The sequence below is a fragment of the Agelaius tricolor genome, unplaced genomic scaffold, assembly GCF_023055355.1.
Source record: "Agelaius tricolor isolate 1412-34295 unplaced genomic scaffold, bAgeTri1.0.p SCAF_4, whole genome shotgun sequence".
Lineage (NCBI taxonomy): Eukaryota > Metazoa > Chordata > Aves > Passeriformes > Icteridae > Agelaius > Agelaius tricolor.
In genome coordinates, this window is record NW_027269264.1 from 11,520,724 (window position 1) to 11,538,778 (window position 18,055).

The window sequence follows — 18,055 nt, forward strand, 5'->3', positions numbered from 1 at the left end:
GTGTCTCAGTGAAGCCTGTGGGCACCGCTGAACTCGCTGTCTTTCCAAGCGTCCCTGCCAACTAAAAAAGCAGAGACAGGAGCTCGCAGCTCACCCAGGGGAAGGGAAGGAGGGGAGGCCACCTCCGCCTTCTGCGCCTCGGGTGCCGATGGGTGTCCCGAGAGGGCGAGGGGGCAGCGCCGGGGACCGGGGCCCTGCGGACATTAGGCCGCGGTCCCGGGGCCATTCTCCTTATGTCCCGCTCTCGTTAAAGTTTTTTGCTACTTTTGCTCCTCCCCTTCCCCTATCCCTGCTTCCCTCGTGGCGGTCAGGCACTGGTGCAGACGCTGCTGCCCTCAGGAGAATAAAATAATAGACGAACATAAAAGAGGAGAGAGAGCCCGTCCCGCGGCCCGCCTGGGAGCCCGGCCCTCTCTGTCGCCGAAGAGCTGCGCAGTCGCTCCGCCTCGTCAGGGAGAGGCCAGCGAAGACACCGAGATGGGCCGGGTGCCACCAGCTGGGTGAACAAAAGGGGAGCCGGGAGCCTCCGCGCATCCTGGCAGGTGGAGGCGGCCTCGGTGACAGCACCGCGCGGGAACCTCCGGACCGGGACCGCCGCCAGGGGCGGGGCCGGGCGCTCCCATGGGCAAGGCCCTCGATTCCCATGGGATCGCCGCCAGTCCCGGGCACCGCGGAGCGGCCGAGTGGCGGCTGCGGCGCCGTGCGGGGCGCGGCGGGCCGGGACGTGGCGCGGCAGCGGATGAGCTGGCCAGCGCCGCCGCCCGCGGGAACCCGCAGCGCCTCGGGGAGCTGCTGGACGGAGCGGCCGACCCCAACGCCGCCAACTCCTACGGCAGGACCCCCATCCAGGTAGGGAGGCGGACTGTTTGCAGCTGGGCGAGGGCAGCGGCCCTCCGTGCCCTGCCTGAGGGGGCGGCGGCAGCCCCGGGCAGCAGCGGGCCCTCCGGTGCCCCGGAAGCGGCCGCCCCCCGTCACTGTGCTCGGCCAATGTCGAGGTGGTGCGGCACAGGGGTTTTTCTCGCCTCTCTGGGAACGAGAAAGTCTTCTTTGCGGTGACGGCCGCAACAAGGAGGTTTTAGTCTTAGCAACCCTTTACTTTATTTGAACCAACTGAGATAGGATGACTCAAATCCGAGAACTTTAATGCTTATCAAGCAATAAACGTGCAATAAAATGTAACAAGTCACGTTTGTAGAAATAATGTCTCTTTCGTTATACCTCGTCTTCTGCTTTATATGACTGTATGTTTTGTCTCCTCTCCTGTGAAAAAAAAAAAAAAAAAAAAAAAGATATTCGGTGGCTCTCACGAACAGAAATACCCGGTCGCGATAAGCTTGCCCAGGTGACGCTGCAGGTAGACAACGAGCAATCCCTGTGGGGCTCAGTCTGCCCACATTTTACACTCCCCTGAACGTGTGGGTCTACGTAGCGCCCGGAGGTGCAGTAGAGGTTACCTTTATAAAGGGTGAGTTCGTTTTCGAGGTAGTTCTAGACAGCTTTTTCTTAAAATTTCAAAATAAAACGAAACTGGAATTATCTGAGAAGCTATATTTAAGTTTTGCTGCCAGTGCTTGCAAAACACTCTCCGACTCAAAATGTCGGTGAAGCATTTCGCTCGAAACAGGTATTTGTTGCCGTCCTGCAGTGCTTTTTCTTTTTTTGTTTTGGGAATTTTTTTCCCCCAGTCTTCGCGTCAGGGACTTATCCCTTGTGCTGAACGCACTGCTGGGTGCGCTAGGGAAGGGCTGCCGGGCACGTTCGTACTGCCTTGGACACGCGGGTGAGGCTAAAGGTTCATTCCGTCCTGACGGTGAGGGAAGACGCGGTGGGTTCCCTGCATTACGCGCTCCCCTTGCCAAGGACTCTCTAGGGAAGTGTCACGATGCCAGCGGAACGACGGCGGCCCCCGCGAGCCGCTGCACTGGCACGATTCCGCGGGGACCGGTGCAAAGCGACTCGGGACTTCACCTGGGTTTCTCTGGGAGCGCTGCGGGAGAAGGGCGAGCCCCTTCCCCCGGTTCGTCTGCTCCGAGCATACCGACGCTTCTGTCGCGGAGCAACCCCAGTGTGCATCCACACGCCCCGACCCCGACAGGAGTCCCGCACCTCTCTGCCCCACATGTTCTCTCCTGTCCCCTAGCATGGGTAAAGGAGAGTTTTCCAATGCGGCACAATTCCCCCGACGGGTGCGTGTTCGTGGCACGTCCAGAGCCGATCTCTACGCCTCGCCGGCGGATTTTCTTCTCCTTTCCATTGTGGATCTCCATTCCTTCCGGGCCGAGCGAGAAAGCCTAAGCTCTATGGCGGGCGCTGACGCTGTCTCTCCCCGCAGGTGATGATGCTGGGCAGCCCGCGGGTGGCCGAGCTGCTGCTGCGGCACGGAGCCGACCCCAACCGCCCCGGCTGCCTCCCGGTGCACGACGCGGCCCGCGCCGGCTTTCTGGAGACGCTGGCGGCGCTGCACCGGGCCGGGGCGCGCCTCGACCTCCCCGACGGCCGCGGCGTGGCAGTGGGGCGCTACCTGCGCGACCCCTCGCCCTGTGCCCCAACCTCTTGGGGAGGGCCATCCCCTCCCCAAACTTATTGCCCGTGCCCAACTCGGGGGACACCAAGTGGAACAGCACTCATGCGATGTTGTGAATAACCCCGGATCGCGTTTCCCTGCTGGATGCACGAAGGGCAATATTCTTTGCTCATGACTGTATATTATCCTGCACTGGAAATACTATGGCCGTCCCCAGTCCCCTTTTTTCACACAAGAGTCCAAACACTGAAGAGAAATATGAAATATGAAGTGAGAAAATACTAAATGTGAAAATATTAAACAGCAGATATTGAATATTAAATATGAAGGAAAATCCCCGCAAAGAGATACGGTACTATAAACCTTTCCTCTGTTCTGATGGGGCTGCATCTGGACTTTCTGCTCCCCCGTGGCTCCCTGCTCACACTTGCTAGCCCTCCATCTGAAGAAGATGGGGGAGGTCTCAGGGTCTCCCTGACCTGACAGCTTCCTGTTTGATTTTGGTTAAAGCGATCTGAAGGGGTGCTGAAGCCAATCTGCTTTTCTCTGGCAAATGCTTCCTGGTGTGATTGCAGCTTTGGTAAATACCTTATTAAAAGCACGTAGGATGCTGTGCATGTCTGTACACGTACTCACAGCTTTCCTTACACGTACTTGTAGCTTTCCTTGTGTAGGCTGCAACTATAGGAGCTGGAAAGAGAAAATAAAGAGAAATTTGTGTCTCTGCAAGCCTGATACGACATGTATCCTCAGTTGAAGTATCCTCGTTGTTTTAACAATTTGCAAGTGACCTCTTCTGAGTTATAGTGCTTCTAAAAAATCACGTGATTGTGAAACCAAGGCAGCCATAAACGAAAAATTAAAAATCATACATCTGAGCTCAACTCCAGTGCTTCCCAAGATGCCCGAAGCTGACACATTTGGTGAAGAAACAAGGAAACCTTTGAAACAGCTCTGCTGCTGGCAGGGGAACGAGGAGGGGGGCTATCTGTTATTTCTATGACAGCCGATACATGTTTCACTGGCTGCTTCGGCGCGGGGGAATTGGATACGAGCACCCCAGGAAAAAGATACGGCGACAGCCCAGGCTCTGCCGAGGTGAAAGGAGGAGGTGGGGAGAGCCGATCTCACGGCAGCGAGTCCCCAGGCCCCCAGGGAGGTGTGCTTGCGGGAGCGCACAGACAGCAGCGAGCCGGGCGGTGAGGCAGGGACGCTGCTCCCAGCCGCTGCGAGACAAGAGATAGACCCTGCCTCCCTCCATGGAACACAAGTGGGGCTGTGCTCACACGTCCTCCGCCTTAGGGGCTGAGAAAGAGAAGCCAGGCAAAGCAGTGACAGAGTTCAGGTGTCGTACCCCAACGCTAATCCTGGGCACTTTGCAGAGCTACCTGTAGAAAAGGTGAAAAAGATTTATCTTGGTTTTGCATTCCTACTGATTATCCAACCCCTAGGCATCTCATATAGAAACATGAAAAATAATGTATATACCTTTTTTGTAACATGTTGTTTATTATAATGTAATTTCATACAATGCTTGCTTTATAATTACTTCGTATCTGTTGTCATGCTATAAAATATTTAGTTATGTCATTCACGTATATATATAATGCATCTATGTAATATCCAAATGAAATATACATGATACACATATAGAACACACATATATAAAACGTTATGATTATATATATATATATTTGATTATTGATTATTTTTATATGTAATATGCTTAGTTGTTTAATTAGGCTTCTTGGTTTAATTATAACAAAATTTTACATATATAAAACATGTACGAAACATTTATGTTACCTTTAGTCTATATTCACACTTTTTCATTATTAGAATGCCTAAAACATATATTTTATAAATATCTATAAATAAAAAACATGTAACCTTATAATAACAACATATAATATGTTATTATAACACCTTATTAATTTGCGCTGCACTCTGCCCTAGATCATGGCATAGCTGAACCAAGGACAACACTGGGGATGTAGCAGTTATGTGCCTGCATCCCATGCCTGTGGGAACCAGAATGGAGCTGCGACCAGATGTGGAGATGGGGGAAAGCTAGAGCCTGACCACATTCCTTACAGAACAGTAAGGTTCTGTTAAACTGTACTTCCGTCTTCAATTGGACCTGTATATCTGTTTTAAATCGTCATTTTCTCCAAGAACCAGATTTTATTTCAATTTTTTAGCATTTCCATTAAGGCTTATGAAACTACAACGACTAAAATAGTAATATTATATAACTACTGTTACTGTCTGCAAAGTTGGCAGGGAAAAAGCAAAATTTGCTAGGCTGACCGCACCAAATAAGCAGAGTATGCCCTCAAAACTCAGCAAGGTTAAATACTTAATTGTTATAAATCTGCCTCACAGAGTAGGTCCGGAGCCCCTTCCCAAGACAAACGCATGGTGGGGAATACTCACTCCATGGAAGGATGGGGATCACCGGCGAGGTCCCATTTGGCTACAGGAGCTTCCACGGACACCTTTTTTTCTGGCAGCAGCAGCGGCTCCAGGGCTTGCAGTCCTCCCTGAAAAGAAGAATAGTAACAATTAGCAACAAACAGCAGCAGCAGTACACTTTATCAAGAAAGCTCTAAAAGCATTATTTTTAAGATGACAGAGTACTGGCAATTTTTATTTTTAATATTGTCGCTGTAACCGAGTACATGTGTGAGCACACCCACACCCTTCTGCAGCAGGGTTTGCACCCTGTGCACGACGAGCCCCGGATCGGCCATGCATTCAGCGTTGGTGGGTATTCGGTTTCTATTGCCAAAGCTGTCGGTCCGTCCTCTCACCACTGCTCCGACACCTGCATCCCACAGCCAGGTAGGCATTCATTTCTCTGAATTTTGCCTTGTCGGTCAGGAAGCAGAAGTCATCGCACGGGAGAAGGGGAGGAAAAAATAACTGGGGGAGGGGAAAAAAAAAAAGCTTCTCTAGAAAGGTGCTTTCATTTCGAAATGGCCGATTCCGATTTTGCTCATCCAGTTTCCCAGGCTTGAAATCGCACTTGAAAAGAAACGATTACAGGCGTTTCCTTATCAGCATTGTTGTTAGGGTTACTCCGAACCGAGGCAGGAGAAACCTTCTGTTGACATTTCGACTTTTTGCCCACCCGAGAGAAGGAGGCGTTTGTTGTGAGAGGGTGTTGCACACGCTTATGTTCACCATCCCTCCCCTCCCAGGCGCTGCCACTCTGCGTCCCCACCTGGCGCCTTTCCCGCGGCTCCCCCCAGTCCCGGAGCTGCCCCGATCCCTCTCCCCGCCGCCTCCAGCCGTGACCATCCGAGCCGGGCACCGCCGTGCCCGGGGAGGGGGAAGATGCGCCAGCAGAAATGACGCTCTCCCTGCCCATCGCTCTTCTCACTCCTCGCACGGAGGTACCCCGCACCCGGGAGGGGGGCAGCGCAGGCAGAAGGATTCTTGGGATGGGGAGTGGGACGGGGAGGTAGCAGTAAGCCCTCCACCGCCCAGGGCGGCAGAGCCGGCTCAGCACCCTCTGTCGCGGGTCTCGGCAGCTCACCGGTGCTTCCTGGAGCCGGGTGGGCAGGGGAGCGCCAGCAGGTGGACTGGGGCTTCTCAGCGACCCTCCGCTGCTCCCCCCACCCCTCTCCAAAACCTCACCCTTCAAAAGGAAAGCGAAGAGGTCCGACACCGCGGAGCACGGTCGCGGAGAAGGCCCGGGGCTGGGCGGGAACCGTTCATTACACGTTTCGGTGTCCGGCGCGGGGAAATAGAGATCCTCTTTTCTTTCCTCTCCCCCCTCCCGGCGCCCCCCCTCCCCCGCCTCGCTACGCAACGCTCCCGCGTCGCGTTCAAATGGCCATGTGACAAGGAAATAGCTGCTCGCCCGGGCCAACAGTGGCCCGCGCTTTCCAAGCGGCAGCGATCCGCTAGCCGGCTCTCACGAGTGCCAGCGCGGCGCGCCGAGCCGCCGCAGGCCCGCTTTCTCGTCGGGGTTTTCCCGGGGGCAGCGCGGTCCGGGAGCAACTGAACAGCAAGAAAAATACCCAAACGGAGCGGGAGGCGGTGTGTTTGGAGGGACAGAGCGGGGGGAGGGCAAGGAGATGTCGTCAAGGCTTTATTTGAAAGCCTCGGAGCGCCCTGCGATTGGCCGGTCCCCACGCCCGTCTGGTGGCGGTGCTCTTCCCCGGCGATCTTCTCCCTCCCCCCCCCCCTCCCCCCCCAATCTTCCTTTGCCCGCTTTTCGAGGCGGGAGCCATCATCGTGGGAGGAGTTTAGAGCGGGGTGTAGGGGAGGGGGGAGAGCGGAGGGGGTGTGAAGCGAAATGGGGAGTCGAAATTAGTTGAACGGAAAAGAAAAAAAAAATGAACGAATAAAAAAGAGATAAATAAAATCTTCTCCAATGAATGGAGGCTGAGAGGGCCGATTCACCGGTGGGGCCCCGCTGGGGAGGTATTTGTAGCGTGACGCGCCCGCGGCTTCCCCGCACCCATGTCCCCGCGGCGGATAAGGTGCACCATCCACTTTCGGCGCGCCCGCAGCCGACCCCGGGCCCGGGCGCTGGGCTGGCGCATCCTCCGCCGCCTTCTCGGGGCTCTGGGGCGGCGCTGGCCGCGGCGCCTTGCCCTGCAGCTGGTCCTGCGGCGGAGGCGCCGCGGGAGCCCCCGGCCCAGGTAGGACAGCGGGAGCGGGGCCGCTCGGGGGCGGCGCGGGCGGCCCGACGGGGCAGCGGGAGCGGGAGGCGGCGGCCCAGCGCCCGTGGCAGCGCCGCGGGGACTCCTGACCCCTCCGCGCCACATGCTCAGATGGCACCGGGAAACACGTTAGGTTTCTACAGGCAGGGTGTCTCCGTGCTGGTGGGTTTTTTTGTTTGTTTTTTTGTTTTGGTTTGGTTTGGTTTTTTTTACGCCGTAGAAAATGTCCAGTTCTTGAAAAGTTACTGTAACTTATTTCTGCCTTGCCTCCCACTTTTTGAGGCGTTTTCTGTATAGTTTATTGGGAAAATATAAATCCACCACCCCTTCCCATCCTTTTCAGACAGTTTCTTGCAAACAAGGAACATAGCTATTGCTCTGAAGAGAGAAAATGGCCACTGTTTTCCGACCGTGTATTATTTCCACTCTTGAAAACGACAGTGAAATACAGTGGCCTACTTTTCCCTCCCTTGCTGTTACAAAAATATGAGAAATAAGGGTCAGAGCAGCCGAGCAGTGTCAGAAGGAGTAATTAAAATACACTCGTATGAAGGACCTTGAAAGACATCCGAGGCTCGGGCAGTTTTAGACATTTTCCTTATTGCAGAGTGCACAATCAGATTGTTGTGGCATTGATTATCACACATAAAAAACAACAATAATAATTAGACATGCACTGAAGCTAAAGTGAATATTAATTTTGCTGAGAATGTGAGGATTGTTCTGCAAAATCCTCATAGAAAGTTATTAGAGCATTCCACAACCTCCTTTAATACACAGCGCAGCCTGGAAAGAACAGAGGTGGAAGAGAAGTAGAAATATTTGCCTCAAAATTACTTCAAAAATAGACACCATTTATTTTATACACGTATAAATAGATGTATTAAATTTTTAACCTTTCAAGCTCTAAGACTCAGGGTGTGGAGATAAAGAAATTCAGAGTTTTCTAGCTACACTCTCTCTTTAGATTGCTTCCAGGGCTATTTTAATAAAAAGTGTGGGGCATACACACAGATACACGCACATGACTTATGCGTATATATATATATATATATAATATTATATATATAAATCAGAAAATATAGACAGTTTTCCTTGTTGCCTTCAAATTGCCTCATTTTTTGCATTTTTAGTAGGCCTCATTTCTTCATTCTATACTAAATGGGGGAAAAAGAAACTATAAGCTCTGTCTGACCTGAAAAACATTAATCTCAAATGCAAACATAAGTATGAGGGTGCTAATCACCACGAAGGTGAAGTATGAGGGTGCTAATCACCAACTCTCTGTAGCAAGGAAAAAAGCCCTCATGGATCCAAAAGTATGGCTATTATTTTCTCACTCTATTTCCACACTTGCCATAAATTCTTTTTTTTAAATTCCCTTCCCCTGAGCTTTTAATCAGGCAGAATAAGCTTTTATAAAATGCCAGTTAGCTCTAGACTGCAAATCGCATTTTAAAGGTCTTGGGGTGGAGTGAGACACATGTGTGTGTTAAATTTAATTTAAAAAAATAAAACCACAAAACGAAACCAAAAAACTCTACGGAAGATGGAGTATCTAGGGATAGTTTTGTAACTATAAGGGTAACACATAATGGAGTTGCGGCTGCCCCATCTCTAGAAGTGTCTGAGACGAGGCTGGATGAGGCGGGGGGGGGGGGGGGGGGGGGCGGGATTGGAAGTATTATCTCTGAAGTCCTTTCCAACCCTAAATAATCTTTGATTGTAAGATATATTCTGTGAAGTTTTTATTCATTATTACCACTGTTTCTCTGAGATATGTTTGAGCTTTTGTGTGCGGTTTGCTTTTGGCTTTGTTTGTTCAGGATAATTTTTCAATCATTTTTAACTTCAATAGAAACTCCCATGGCACAACTTCTGAACGACTAAAATTAAGGTGATAGATTTTCCTGGTTTTAACCAATATGTGTAATCAGAATAAATATCTTTATAAATATCTGACATTTTAAACTGAAGAAAAGAATGATAATGTTAAATAATTTCTGTAAACAGGTATTGCTTCATTTTTTGTGTAACTCGGAACTACTCAGAACTGTTTCCCCCACTCCCTTTAGATATAAAACAGGTTTCTTCCATGCAACCTCTCCATTGCACCTCCTACCCCTTCTTCTCTTGTGTGCTTTTTACCTGTTTACAAGCTAGGAAATCCCAATATTATGTTCTTTATAATTTGTCTCTTTATAGTATTTATTTAACCCCTGAACCTATTATCCAAATACTTGTTAGATAAAAGGTAAATATTTCCATTTTTAGTTGTTGTGGTTATTGAAAGTGTAATACTTGCTAAGCCTTAAATGGGGCATAAGATGGCTGCTTTTTTAACTGAAAGTTACCTCTTCCGTCCTTTATGCTCTTATCAAAACATCTCAGAACAATTTGCAGGATTGCTGCACTGTAGTATTAAAATGGATCTCTTTTCAGTGTCAAAAATCTGTATGGTTCAATAATAATTCTAAAATTAAATAAGAGCAGAAATGTAGGATAGGGACATTGCTTAACATGATTCGTTTTCTTTTTTTTACTCCTTCTCTTAAATCTTTGGTTTTTTATTCTTAACATGATTCTCTTTTTTTTTTTTTTTTTTACTTTTATACTGCAAAAAAGATATTTTTAATGAAAATATCTTTGCAGTAAGGTTTGCTGGGGGGAAAAGGTGGATTCTCTTCCCTCCCCCCGAGATACAAGTGCAATACAAGGTTCTTTCTCAAAACACAGTAGCATAGGCTGTATTATTATTACCCTAACTTCAGATATGACTCTGTATTGTTATGTTTTGATTAATTTGAGGTCTTTTGTTGGTACTAGAATTGTATAATATAAGATTTCCTTTTAGAGGGGGAAGAAATCCCATTATTTCAATCATGTAATTTGAAATATTGTGAGTTAAAAACGTTCTAGTAGTTTGATAAGTGATTTGGGGGGTCGATAATGTTGGGCCATACTAATGGGACAGTATTTGTTGTTTTACACTATTAGCTTTTAACATAATATAGTGGAGATGGAGATGGACATACAGACAGGCCCTCTGACTTGAAGTGACATCTTTATTTGCAAACACATTGACATGTCAGTGTGCATTTTTTTTTCTTCACAGAATTAACTGGGTTGGAAAAGACCTTTAATTAAGGTCATTGACTCCCACATATTTTTATGCTTATATACTCAGAAAAAGATATGTATTCCCGTACTTATACATACAGATGCATAAAATCCATGATCAATACTATTTCACAGAAAACAAGGCTAGGCAGTGATACCTGCAACCTTGCCGTGCATCACTACCGATTTGAAATTTTAAGACACCTGACAGACATAACCAATGAGGTTTTCTCCTTGGATTTATCTCTGTGTGGCTATCATTAATGTCAGAGCGCACAAGAAGAACTGGAAGATACTTTGCCTTTTGGGTGGGAGATCATCTTACTTTCTTAGACTTTACAGACTTCTAAAAATCCACTCTTTAAACACTATTTATTATTTTTTAATTTTTTAAAATTTATTTATTTGTTTGTTTGTTTTAAACTGCCTATCTGTCCCGAGGGCTGCTTTGCACCATGCATTGTAGAAAAAACACGATGTGGTGGGAGTTCACCACCGGTCCCCGGCAAGCGAGGATGTCGCCTCAGATTTTGGACCCTGATCCTGCAATGCCACTTGCCCCAGAAACTTCACAAGGGAGGCTCCAAGAGCCACTAAACTAAGACATTTTAGTGAACCTCTGACTTGTCTACTCAGGGATAAATCTGTGTTTATTTCTCCTCATCCGAGGATGTCTCTGCTTTTGGCTAATAGTAAATGTAGACATAATCACCGTTTCTCTTTTAGCGATGCAGAGCTCTTCGGGGGTTGTATCTGCACAGCGGATACTTCTACGGCGTGGCACCGGCCGCAAATAAAAAAAAAAAGGAGATTAGGGAACTGACATTGGGCGGGGGGCGGGGGGTGGAGGGGGTGAAGGGAAAAAAAGGAAAGGACAAACAAAAAAAAAAGGGAAAACAAAACCCTGAAAAACACCCTTATTCCCCCTGCCTCCTTTGTAAGAGGCAGGAACTTCGAGGTAGCAGAGTAAGAACTTCACGGCGCAGGTCGTGGGTGCCGACCACCCGCTCCCACTCGGCGGCCCGGGGGGGTCTGTGCAGGCGGGGGGGTGTGTGCAGGCGTGCGTCTGGGCCTGCAGCGGGAGTCGCCTGGCGGAAAGCCAAGGGGAGGAGCAGATGCTTGGATTTTGAGGATCTTTCATAGCTGCAAGGCGAGATTCTTCTGCCTAGCCTCTGGCTGCGCGGCTGGAGTTGCACCTTATCCTGCTGGGCTCTCGCCGCGGTTTTCCTATTCCCAGGAGGCTCTGGCAGGGCCCGGCAGAAGCGATCCTCTTCTTCTATGCGCTGCCATTAGGTTGGGCGCAGACGCGCTGCGGGCACGGCTCCCTTCCTCACCCGGTCTGCCAGCTCTCGGCAGGCACAGGACGGAGGGATGGACCCCCGACCCACCGCTCGGATGGGCTCGGGCAGGGCAGGACCCCTTTCAGAGACAGAAACTAGAGCCATCACTCGCACAGAGAGTCCCTCTCTGTTCCGGGAAAGTTCAGGTCGTCCGTCCCCTGGTCATGTCGCCGACCCACCTGCCCCGCCCGAGGCAGCTGCCGTAGAAGCTGTTTGCCCGTGGGTCTGCGCCCCGCGCCCCCGCCTTCGTAGCCCGGCCCGATGTGGGGAGGGGTTGGGGGCGCAAGGCCGCCGCCCCCACCCCCTCTCCCGGTGGGAGAAAAGCCCCGCGAGAACCGCCCGTGGTTGAGGCGGGGATGAGAACAGGCTGCCCTCCGAGGTGCCGTGCTTGGGGACCAGGCTGCCGCCACCCCGCGGTCCTTGGCCGCCCTGCCGGTGCCCCTCGCCCCGGGCGGGTGCGCGCATTTCCCTCAGCCGCTGGAAGCCGGGGCAGAGAGAGCGCGGACACCGCAGCGCCGCTCCGCTGGAGGAGTGCCCGGAGCGGGGAGGGGACGGGCGGGGCGGGAGGGGGAGCGGGTGCGAGGCGGGGGGTGCTGCCCCCGGGAAAGGAGGAGCTGGGTGACAGTGACGAGCTGGGTCGCAGCGACGGGAGAGATCGCAGCCAGGGGAGAGGGAAAGCCAGCGGCGGCCGTGCGGCTCAGGTCGGCGGGGGGCGATGGAGGGGTCCCCCCGGAGCGACGGCGACCGCCTGTGCAGCGCCGCCGCCCGCGGGGACCACGAAGAGGTGAGGAGGCTGCTGCAAGTAGGCGTGGATCCCAACGGGACCAACCGCTTTGGGAGAACCCCGCTCCAGGTACGGCGTACGCTGGGTGGGGAGTGGGGGCAGGGGGGAAGCTGTGCTTTGCCACGTTGGCGGGAAAGGGTGGGCATTTCGTGTTTAGAATGATTTTTTATCGCTATGATCGGAACCTTACTCCAGCCGCAGCTGTCTGAATTCAAACGTGACCTTTATTTTTTACTAAATCCAGCCGCCCTATAAGCACAAGATGGAGACTAGTGGGGAACCGCTGGCAGCAAACGAATTTTTCTAGGAGATAGTCTAAAGGAGAAGTTGGACTGCAAAATCCGCTTCGAGATAACCTATCCAGATAGGTTTGGGGAATGATCTGCACCTCGAGCAAATTTCTTGATTTTTTAAATATAGCCCGAACAGGTCTTTTTTTCCCCAAGGAAATCGAAGTGGGGTCCCTTTCTAGTACATTCATGAGCAAAGAACCTAGAAACTGTGCTGATAAAAATTGTTACTTGAAACTAGGTATATATTAGTAGTCACCTCATTTTTTTCTTTTAGTAGTAGCAATTTTAACATTCGCTATCAATCAATACTGGCAGTATTTATTGATAGATGTTAGAAGTACCAGCATGTAGAGTTGCTTTCCAGGCAGTTTGAGAGTTAAAAATGTGTTACATTTATCGACATACTTAAGTAGATACTTTTAAAATGTTCATTGAACGATTAATATTCTGTGATTTAAATTAGAGTTGTGTATCTCAGGAAGATTTTTCGAGTTATTATTTAAAGAGATATATTTGATGATTAATCTAATGTTCAGCTAAGCTGAACAGCTATTTTGGTCCTTGCACTTTACATTAATTAAATATTCAGAAATATTTTTCTGAAGTGTATTACCGAGAAAAGCTCTCAGAAAGTTATTCATGCTACTTCCATTTTACGTTCAAATTGCAGATGAAAAGAATCTCCAAACTCTTATGAATTATCTCTTTCCTTTCCCCATTTCAGACTAAGTTCTCTTTCTCTTGTCAGGAACTTGCAAAATGGCTGACACTCGACTGTGTGGACCCTCTTTTTCTTTCTGGAAAAGATTAATATCGGGAATTTAGATATTGTGACATTCAAAAGTATTTCACACTTGTACTATAAATAAACCAAATTATTTGAAGTGGACAAACCAAAGTCCAGAGATAGCAATTGATAGAAAACCCTATTGTCTTAAGATATTTTTCATAGTATTAAGTCACAATTTATGGTGGTTAAAATTCCACTGAAAATCACCAGGACAGTAAGGGAAGTAAAACCCCATGTACAAATTTATTTTGGTTTTTGGTTGATTGGGTTTTTTTTGTGGGTTTTGTTCAGTTGCGTATGGTCAAATATTGCCAGAAGTTTTTTTTCTGCTACTGGCAGAAAAGCAGACTGTCATTAGGAATTTGCCATTTAGACATTATCATTAGGAATTTTCCATCAGTTAACTTTTGTGCATTGCTTGTGAGTGCTCAGCAGTTGCTCTCACACCTCTGAGAAGAAGACAGAGATGAGAGAGAAAAAAAAAGAAAGAAAAAACATCTTCGTCCGAAACTCAGGAAGGGAAAATTTTAAATATCCACACCGAATGCCGAAAGGAGCCACAGCCAGCTGCATTTTCCCATTGCTGTGCTGACCGTTGATTAATCGATAATGCATTCTAAGTGACGACCGCCTTAATGCAAGATCCCTCAGGTCCTTTACTGCCACAAAATACATGCTGTGTATAATAGCATACAAATATTTACAAACACTTCATGTGTATAAATATATTTAATATATTTTTATATATGTGTATGTCTAAATATATTTATAATATAGGTACATGCACTATTTATTATATAATTACATAAACGGTGTCTGTATTGTGTGCATATATCTATACACACACAGAGCTGGTCTGTATCTGTGTATAAACGTGTGTGTACATATATGTGCTTATACACACACCACAAGTACCATTTATACCATGATGTATATAAATTATATAAATTATATAAATGTGAAGCAGAACACACACATGTGTTATACCTAGTCTGGAAACCACTAGCTAATATTTTTAATTTATCATCTAATCATAGACTATCTCGAGTTGGAAGGGATCCGCACTGATAGTCGCAAACGGCTGTCACAATGTATGCGAATACAAGGAGCCGACACAGCAGAATTACTTCCCAAAAGAGAAGCCGGTCCGGCCGCCGCCAGCCCCGGCTGCCCCCCGGGCTCTCGGCGGAGGCGGCGCCCGTCGGTGCTCGGGGCTCTGTGGCGGGCGCTGACGCTGTCTCTCCCCGCAGGTGATGATGCTGGGCAGCCCGCGGGTGGCCGAGCTGCTGCTGCGGCACGGAGCCGACCCCAACCGCCCCGACCCGCGCACCGGCTGCCTCCCGGTGCACGATGCGGCCCGCGCCGGCTTTCTGGAGACGCTGGCGGCGCTGCACCGGGCCGGGGCGCGCCTCGACATCCCCGACGGCCGCGGCCGCCTGCCCCTCGACGTGGCAGCGGGGGGCCCGCACGGAGCGGTGGGGCGGTACCTGCGCGACCCTCTGCCCCTGCCGGGAGCCGAGGGGGCCGCCGAGAAGGCTGCGCGCTGACCCGTCCCCGGCCGTCCCGCCGGGTCCTTGTCCCCTCGCCCCCTGCAGCCCACCTCCCCCGCAAGCATCCCCGCCGCCGGTCATCAGCGAGCCATCGCGGATGGCGGCGCTCCCGATATCCGTCTGCTGCTGGCAAGAGTGCTCCTTTGTCCCGTTACCTCCAGGGCTCCTCCCGTGCCCTTCCGGCTCCCGCTTCTGCGAGAAGACACGCGCCGAGATTTTCTCTATTTCCTGAGAAAAAGAGGAAAAAGATCCAGACACAATCAAGACTAGCGCTCCTGCTTCTCCCTCTCATACTCTTCGGCAGTCAGAGCACAAGCACCAGACGGTCCTTTTGTGCTCTAGTGGGGAGGGAAAAAAAGTAAATGTTCACCTTTTCCTCTTTTTTTTTTTTTTTTTCTTTTTTTTACAATAAAGCTGCTTAGAGAAGTGAGAACGCTATATTTCCCTTACTGGCTTGCTCACTGCCCTGCAAATCTTTGTATTTTAGTCATTCCTTGAGATCCTTTTATGTTGGAGTATCCTATGCACTCCAAAATAGTGAAGGCTATGTTTCCCTTACTGGCTTGCTCACTGCCCTGCAAATCTTTGTATTTTAGTTATTCCTTGAGATCCTTTTATGTTGTTGCACTTGAAAAGACGGAACACTTTAACCATATAATTTATAAATTTAATTAATCCCCAGAGCTTCTCCCCTCACCAACCCACTCAACACATAGTTTTGACACCAAGGCGTAACAGTAATTGAATGGTAAAATTTTTAACGCTGATGAGCATTACAGTTTGGGAACTACAAACATTTTGTGTAGCTGTATTTATGGAAAATCGTGTGAGAAAACAAATGGCAATCAGTTACTGTGTAGCTTTTTGCATTTGGAGATCCCATTTGCTCAGAAGATATAGACAATGAGCTTCTTATTTTTAAGACAGCTTTCTGGCTCTCTAAACCAGATATTAGGAAATAACAAAAAATGACCGATTTGGGTTATAAATCTGGATTTTTGCACTCCTTTTGGTTTCTGTTTTCTGTTTTTCCTGTGCAATTTCTATCATCTACCCGATGTTCATACCACTTATGTGTGATTAAATACCTGCTATTATTCAGTAATAAAACATGAAAAAGATTGGCTTAAAAATAATTCACTTCTCGTGTTCGAGTATTTAATGGCTCTGCATGCAGCACTACTTAGTTGAGTGGTGCTATTTATTTCAGCTTTGTTCGTTGCTTTCAATTTTTGTGTGTGGGTCTGCATGAATAAATATAGATGTACACAACACAATCACGCAGGTCAGATACCAGGACTTTTTGTAGATACGCATTATTTAAGCACATACACACAGAGTCAAAAATTGCCAAATCGTTTATTTCATTCTTGATAACAACACTTAAAGTACAAAAAAAAAAAAAAAGCAAGCTCATCTGTAGTTTGTACCTTCTTTGCATAATTTATGATCTATTTTTAGAAGTGGGAGCGTAGCAGGAATGGGGAATCATTTTCCTCGAGGAAAAAAAAAAAAAAAAAAGTGGTTCTTAGCCCTTTGGGGGACAAATGGAAAATGGAGAGCGAGCCCCATCACAGAACATGTTTGGCGTCTGGGAACAAACTCTTCTGAGGCAGGGCGGGTGGGACAAGTCGGACCCAATGGTGCTGGTGCCTCTCTTTCCAACTCAGAATAGCCTGTAATTCTGAGAAGGAGCTTTTCGTTTTCTCTCCCGACCCTCCAGGCGGGCGGGAGTCCAGTTCAGCCTCTCGAGCTGGAGCCTGAGGATAGTGTTTGGCAGAGCTCGGCTGCCGCGGCGGCAGCGCATCCATTCACACATCATCCATCCCGGCCGATGGGCTCGCTGTCCCGCTCCCTGCCGCCGGCCCTCCCGCCTGCAGGCTGCCCATCCCGTGGGAAGGAGGGCCAGAGCTCCGGGAAGTCCCCTCCGAAACATGGCAGGGGGAGTGGCATTCACACCGGGATGCCCACGGGGTTTTCGCCAGCCTCTCCCCACTCGGGAAAAAAAGCTCAAAACTTCCTGAAGAAGATGGAAAGTTCAAGGCATGGAGTTATGTATGGCGATTTCAGAAGTGGTGAAAATGTGGTTCATTCTTTGGACAAGGAGCCAGCACTGCTGCGGGCTACAAAAAAATATGCCTCAATTGCATGCAAATGCCAGCATCTGAATAATTTGACAAGATATTTTTAAATTGTACTGTCGTCTGTGAAACCTTAATAAAATACCTTCAGGTGTAATGGCACTTAGAAATACAGAGTTTACTATTACACACTACAAAAAATTACTCTTTTAGAACATGACTCCCAAGCTTTAAAGCAGGAAACATCCCCCCCAAATTCACCCAGGTTTTTGTGTCTAAGAGTTCACAGGCTTTAAATCCCATGTTCAAAGTCTTGAAAGCTTCAGGGAAAACAGGAAAAATAAAAACTGTTTTAGAAAAGGAAGTCATCATCCCACCTAGCTTGGAACAAAGGTGTGGAAATAACATTAACTTCATTGCCTACTTACACAGAAAATAAGCCTCATGTACTTTAAATCTCAGGAAGAAAATAGAAATGCTCAGAGCCCTCACAGAAGAAAGTGAGGATTTGAAGATGGAAAAGACAAGCAAAAGTACCAAGTGCAGGAGGGGGAACCTCTAAAGACATTTGTGTCTGATGGGGCAATCACTCCCAGGGAAGAGATGATACACCTAGTTGTTCTGTTTTTATCATTTTTAAATCAGATTTCAACCAATCCTTAACCAACACTCACTGAAGTAATTAAACATTTCTTCGTGGCTTTTTTTTTTTTTTGTTTGTTTGGTTTTGTTTCTGTTTTTGTTTTCTCAAACTCACAGGAAAAAGAGGCAGAAGTAGTTTAAAAGTTTAAAAAAAAAGAAGACAAAAAAGTCTTTTTCTTTGTGGAAATGTCCCCAGAGGACCAATATCTCCACATTCCTGTCTCTTACTAGGTATTTGTAAGCATTTTTATGCTT

At 48.5% G+C, this 18,055-nt stretch overlaps 2 protein-coding genes across 4 annotated transcripts; both read left to right on the plus strand.

Annotated features, from left to right (window-relative positions):
- Positions 1 to 415: 415 nt before the first annotated feature.
- On the plus strand, positions 416 to 2,657 carry LOC139588851 (cyclin-dependent kinase 4 inhibitor B-like). The gene is made up of 2 exons (XM_071424575.1): positions 416 to 849; positions 2,333 to 2,657. Exons 1-2 carry the CDS (start codon positions 622 to 624, stop codon positions 2,642 to 2,644), a joined length of 540 nt encoding a protein of 179 aa, XP_071280676.1. The 5' UTR covers positions 416 to 621; the 3' UTR covers positions 2,645 to 2,657.
- A 2,570-nt stretch (positions 2,658 to 5,227) lies between these two features.
- On the plus strand, positions 5,228 to 16,213 carry LOC139588852 (cyclin-dependent kinase 4 inhibitor B-like). Of its 3 annotated transcripts, none has more exons than XM_071424578.1 (2): positions 5,228 to 5,368; positions 14,778 to 16,213. In XM_071424578.1, exons 1-2 carry the CDS (start codon positions 5,276 to 5,278, stop codon positions 15,072 to 15,074), a joined length of 390 nt encoding a protein of 129 aa, XP_071280679.1. In that variant the 5' UTR covers positions 5,228 to 5,275; the 3' UTR covers positions 15,075 to 16,213. The 3 variants fall into 3 exon arrangements, with proteins under 3 accessions (XP_071280679.1, XP_071280677.1, XP_071280678.1); XM_071424576.1 differs by lacking the exon at positions 5,228 to 5,368 and adding an exon at positions 6,617 to 7,179; XM_071424577.1 differs by lacking the exon at positions 5,228 to 5,368 and adding an exon at positions 12,268 to 12,513.
- Positions 16,214 to 18,055: the final 1,842 nt, after the last annotated feature.

Bases quoted from the DNA above. Each gene is read 5' to 3' on its own strand.
- LOC139588851 (XM_071424575.1), top strand. From the start codon at position 622: ATGGGCAAGGCCCTCGATTCCCATGGGATCGCCGCCAGTCCCGGGCAC. The intron at 850-2,332 runs GTAGGGAGGCGG...CTCTCCCCGCAG, and splicing joins ACGGCAGGACCCCCATCCAG to GTGATGATGCTGGGCAGCCC.
- LOC139588852 (XM_071424576.1), top strand. From the start codon at position 6,913: ATGGAGGCTGAGAGGGCCGATTCACCGGTGGGGCCCCGCTGGGGAGGT. The intron at 7,180-14,777 runs GTAGGACAGCGG...CTCTCCCCGCAG, and splicing joins CGCGGGAGCCCCCGGCCCAG to GTGATGATGCTGGGCAGCCC.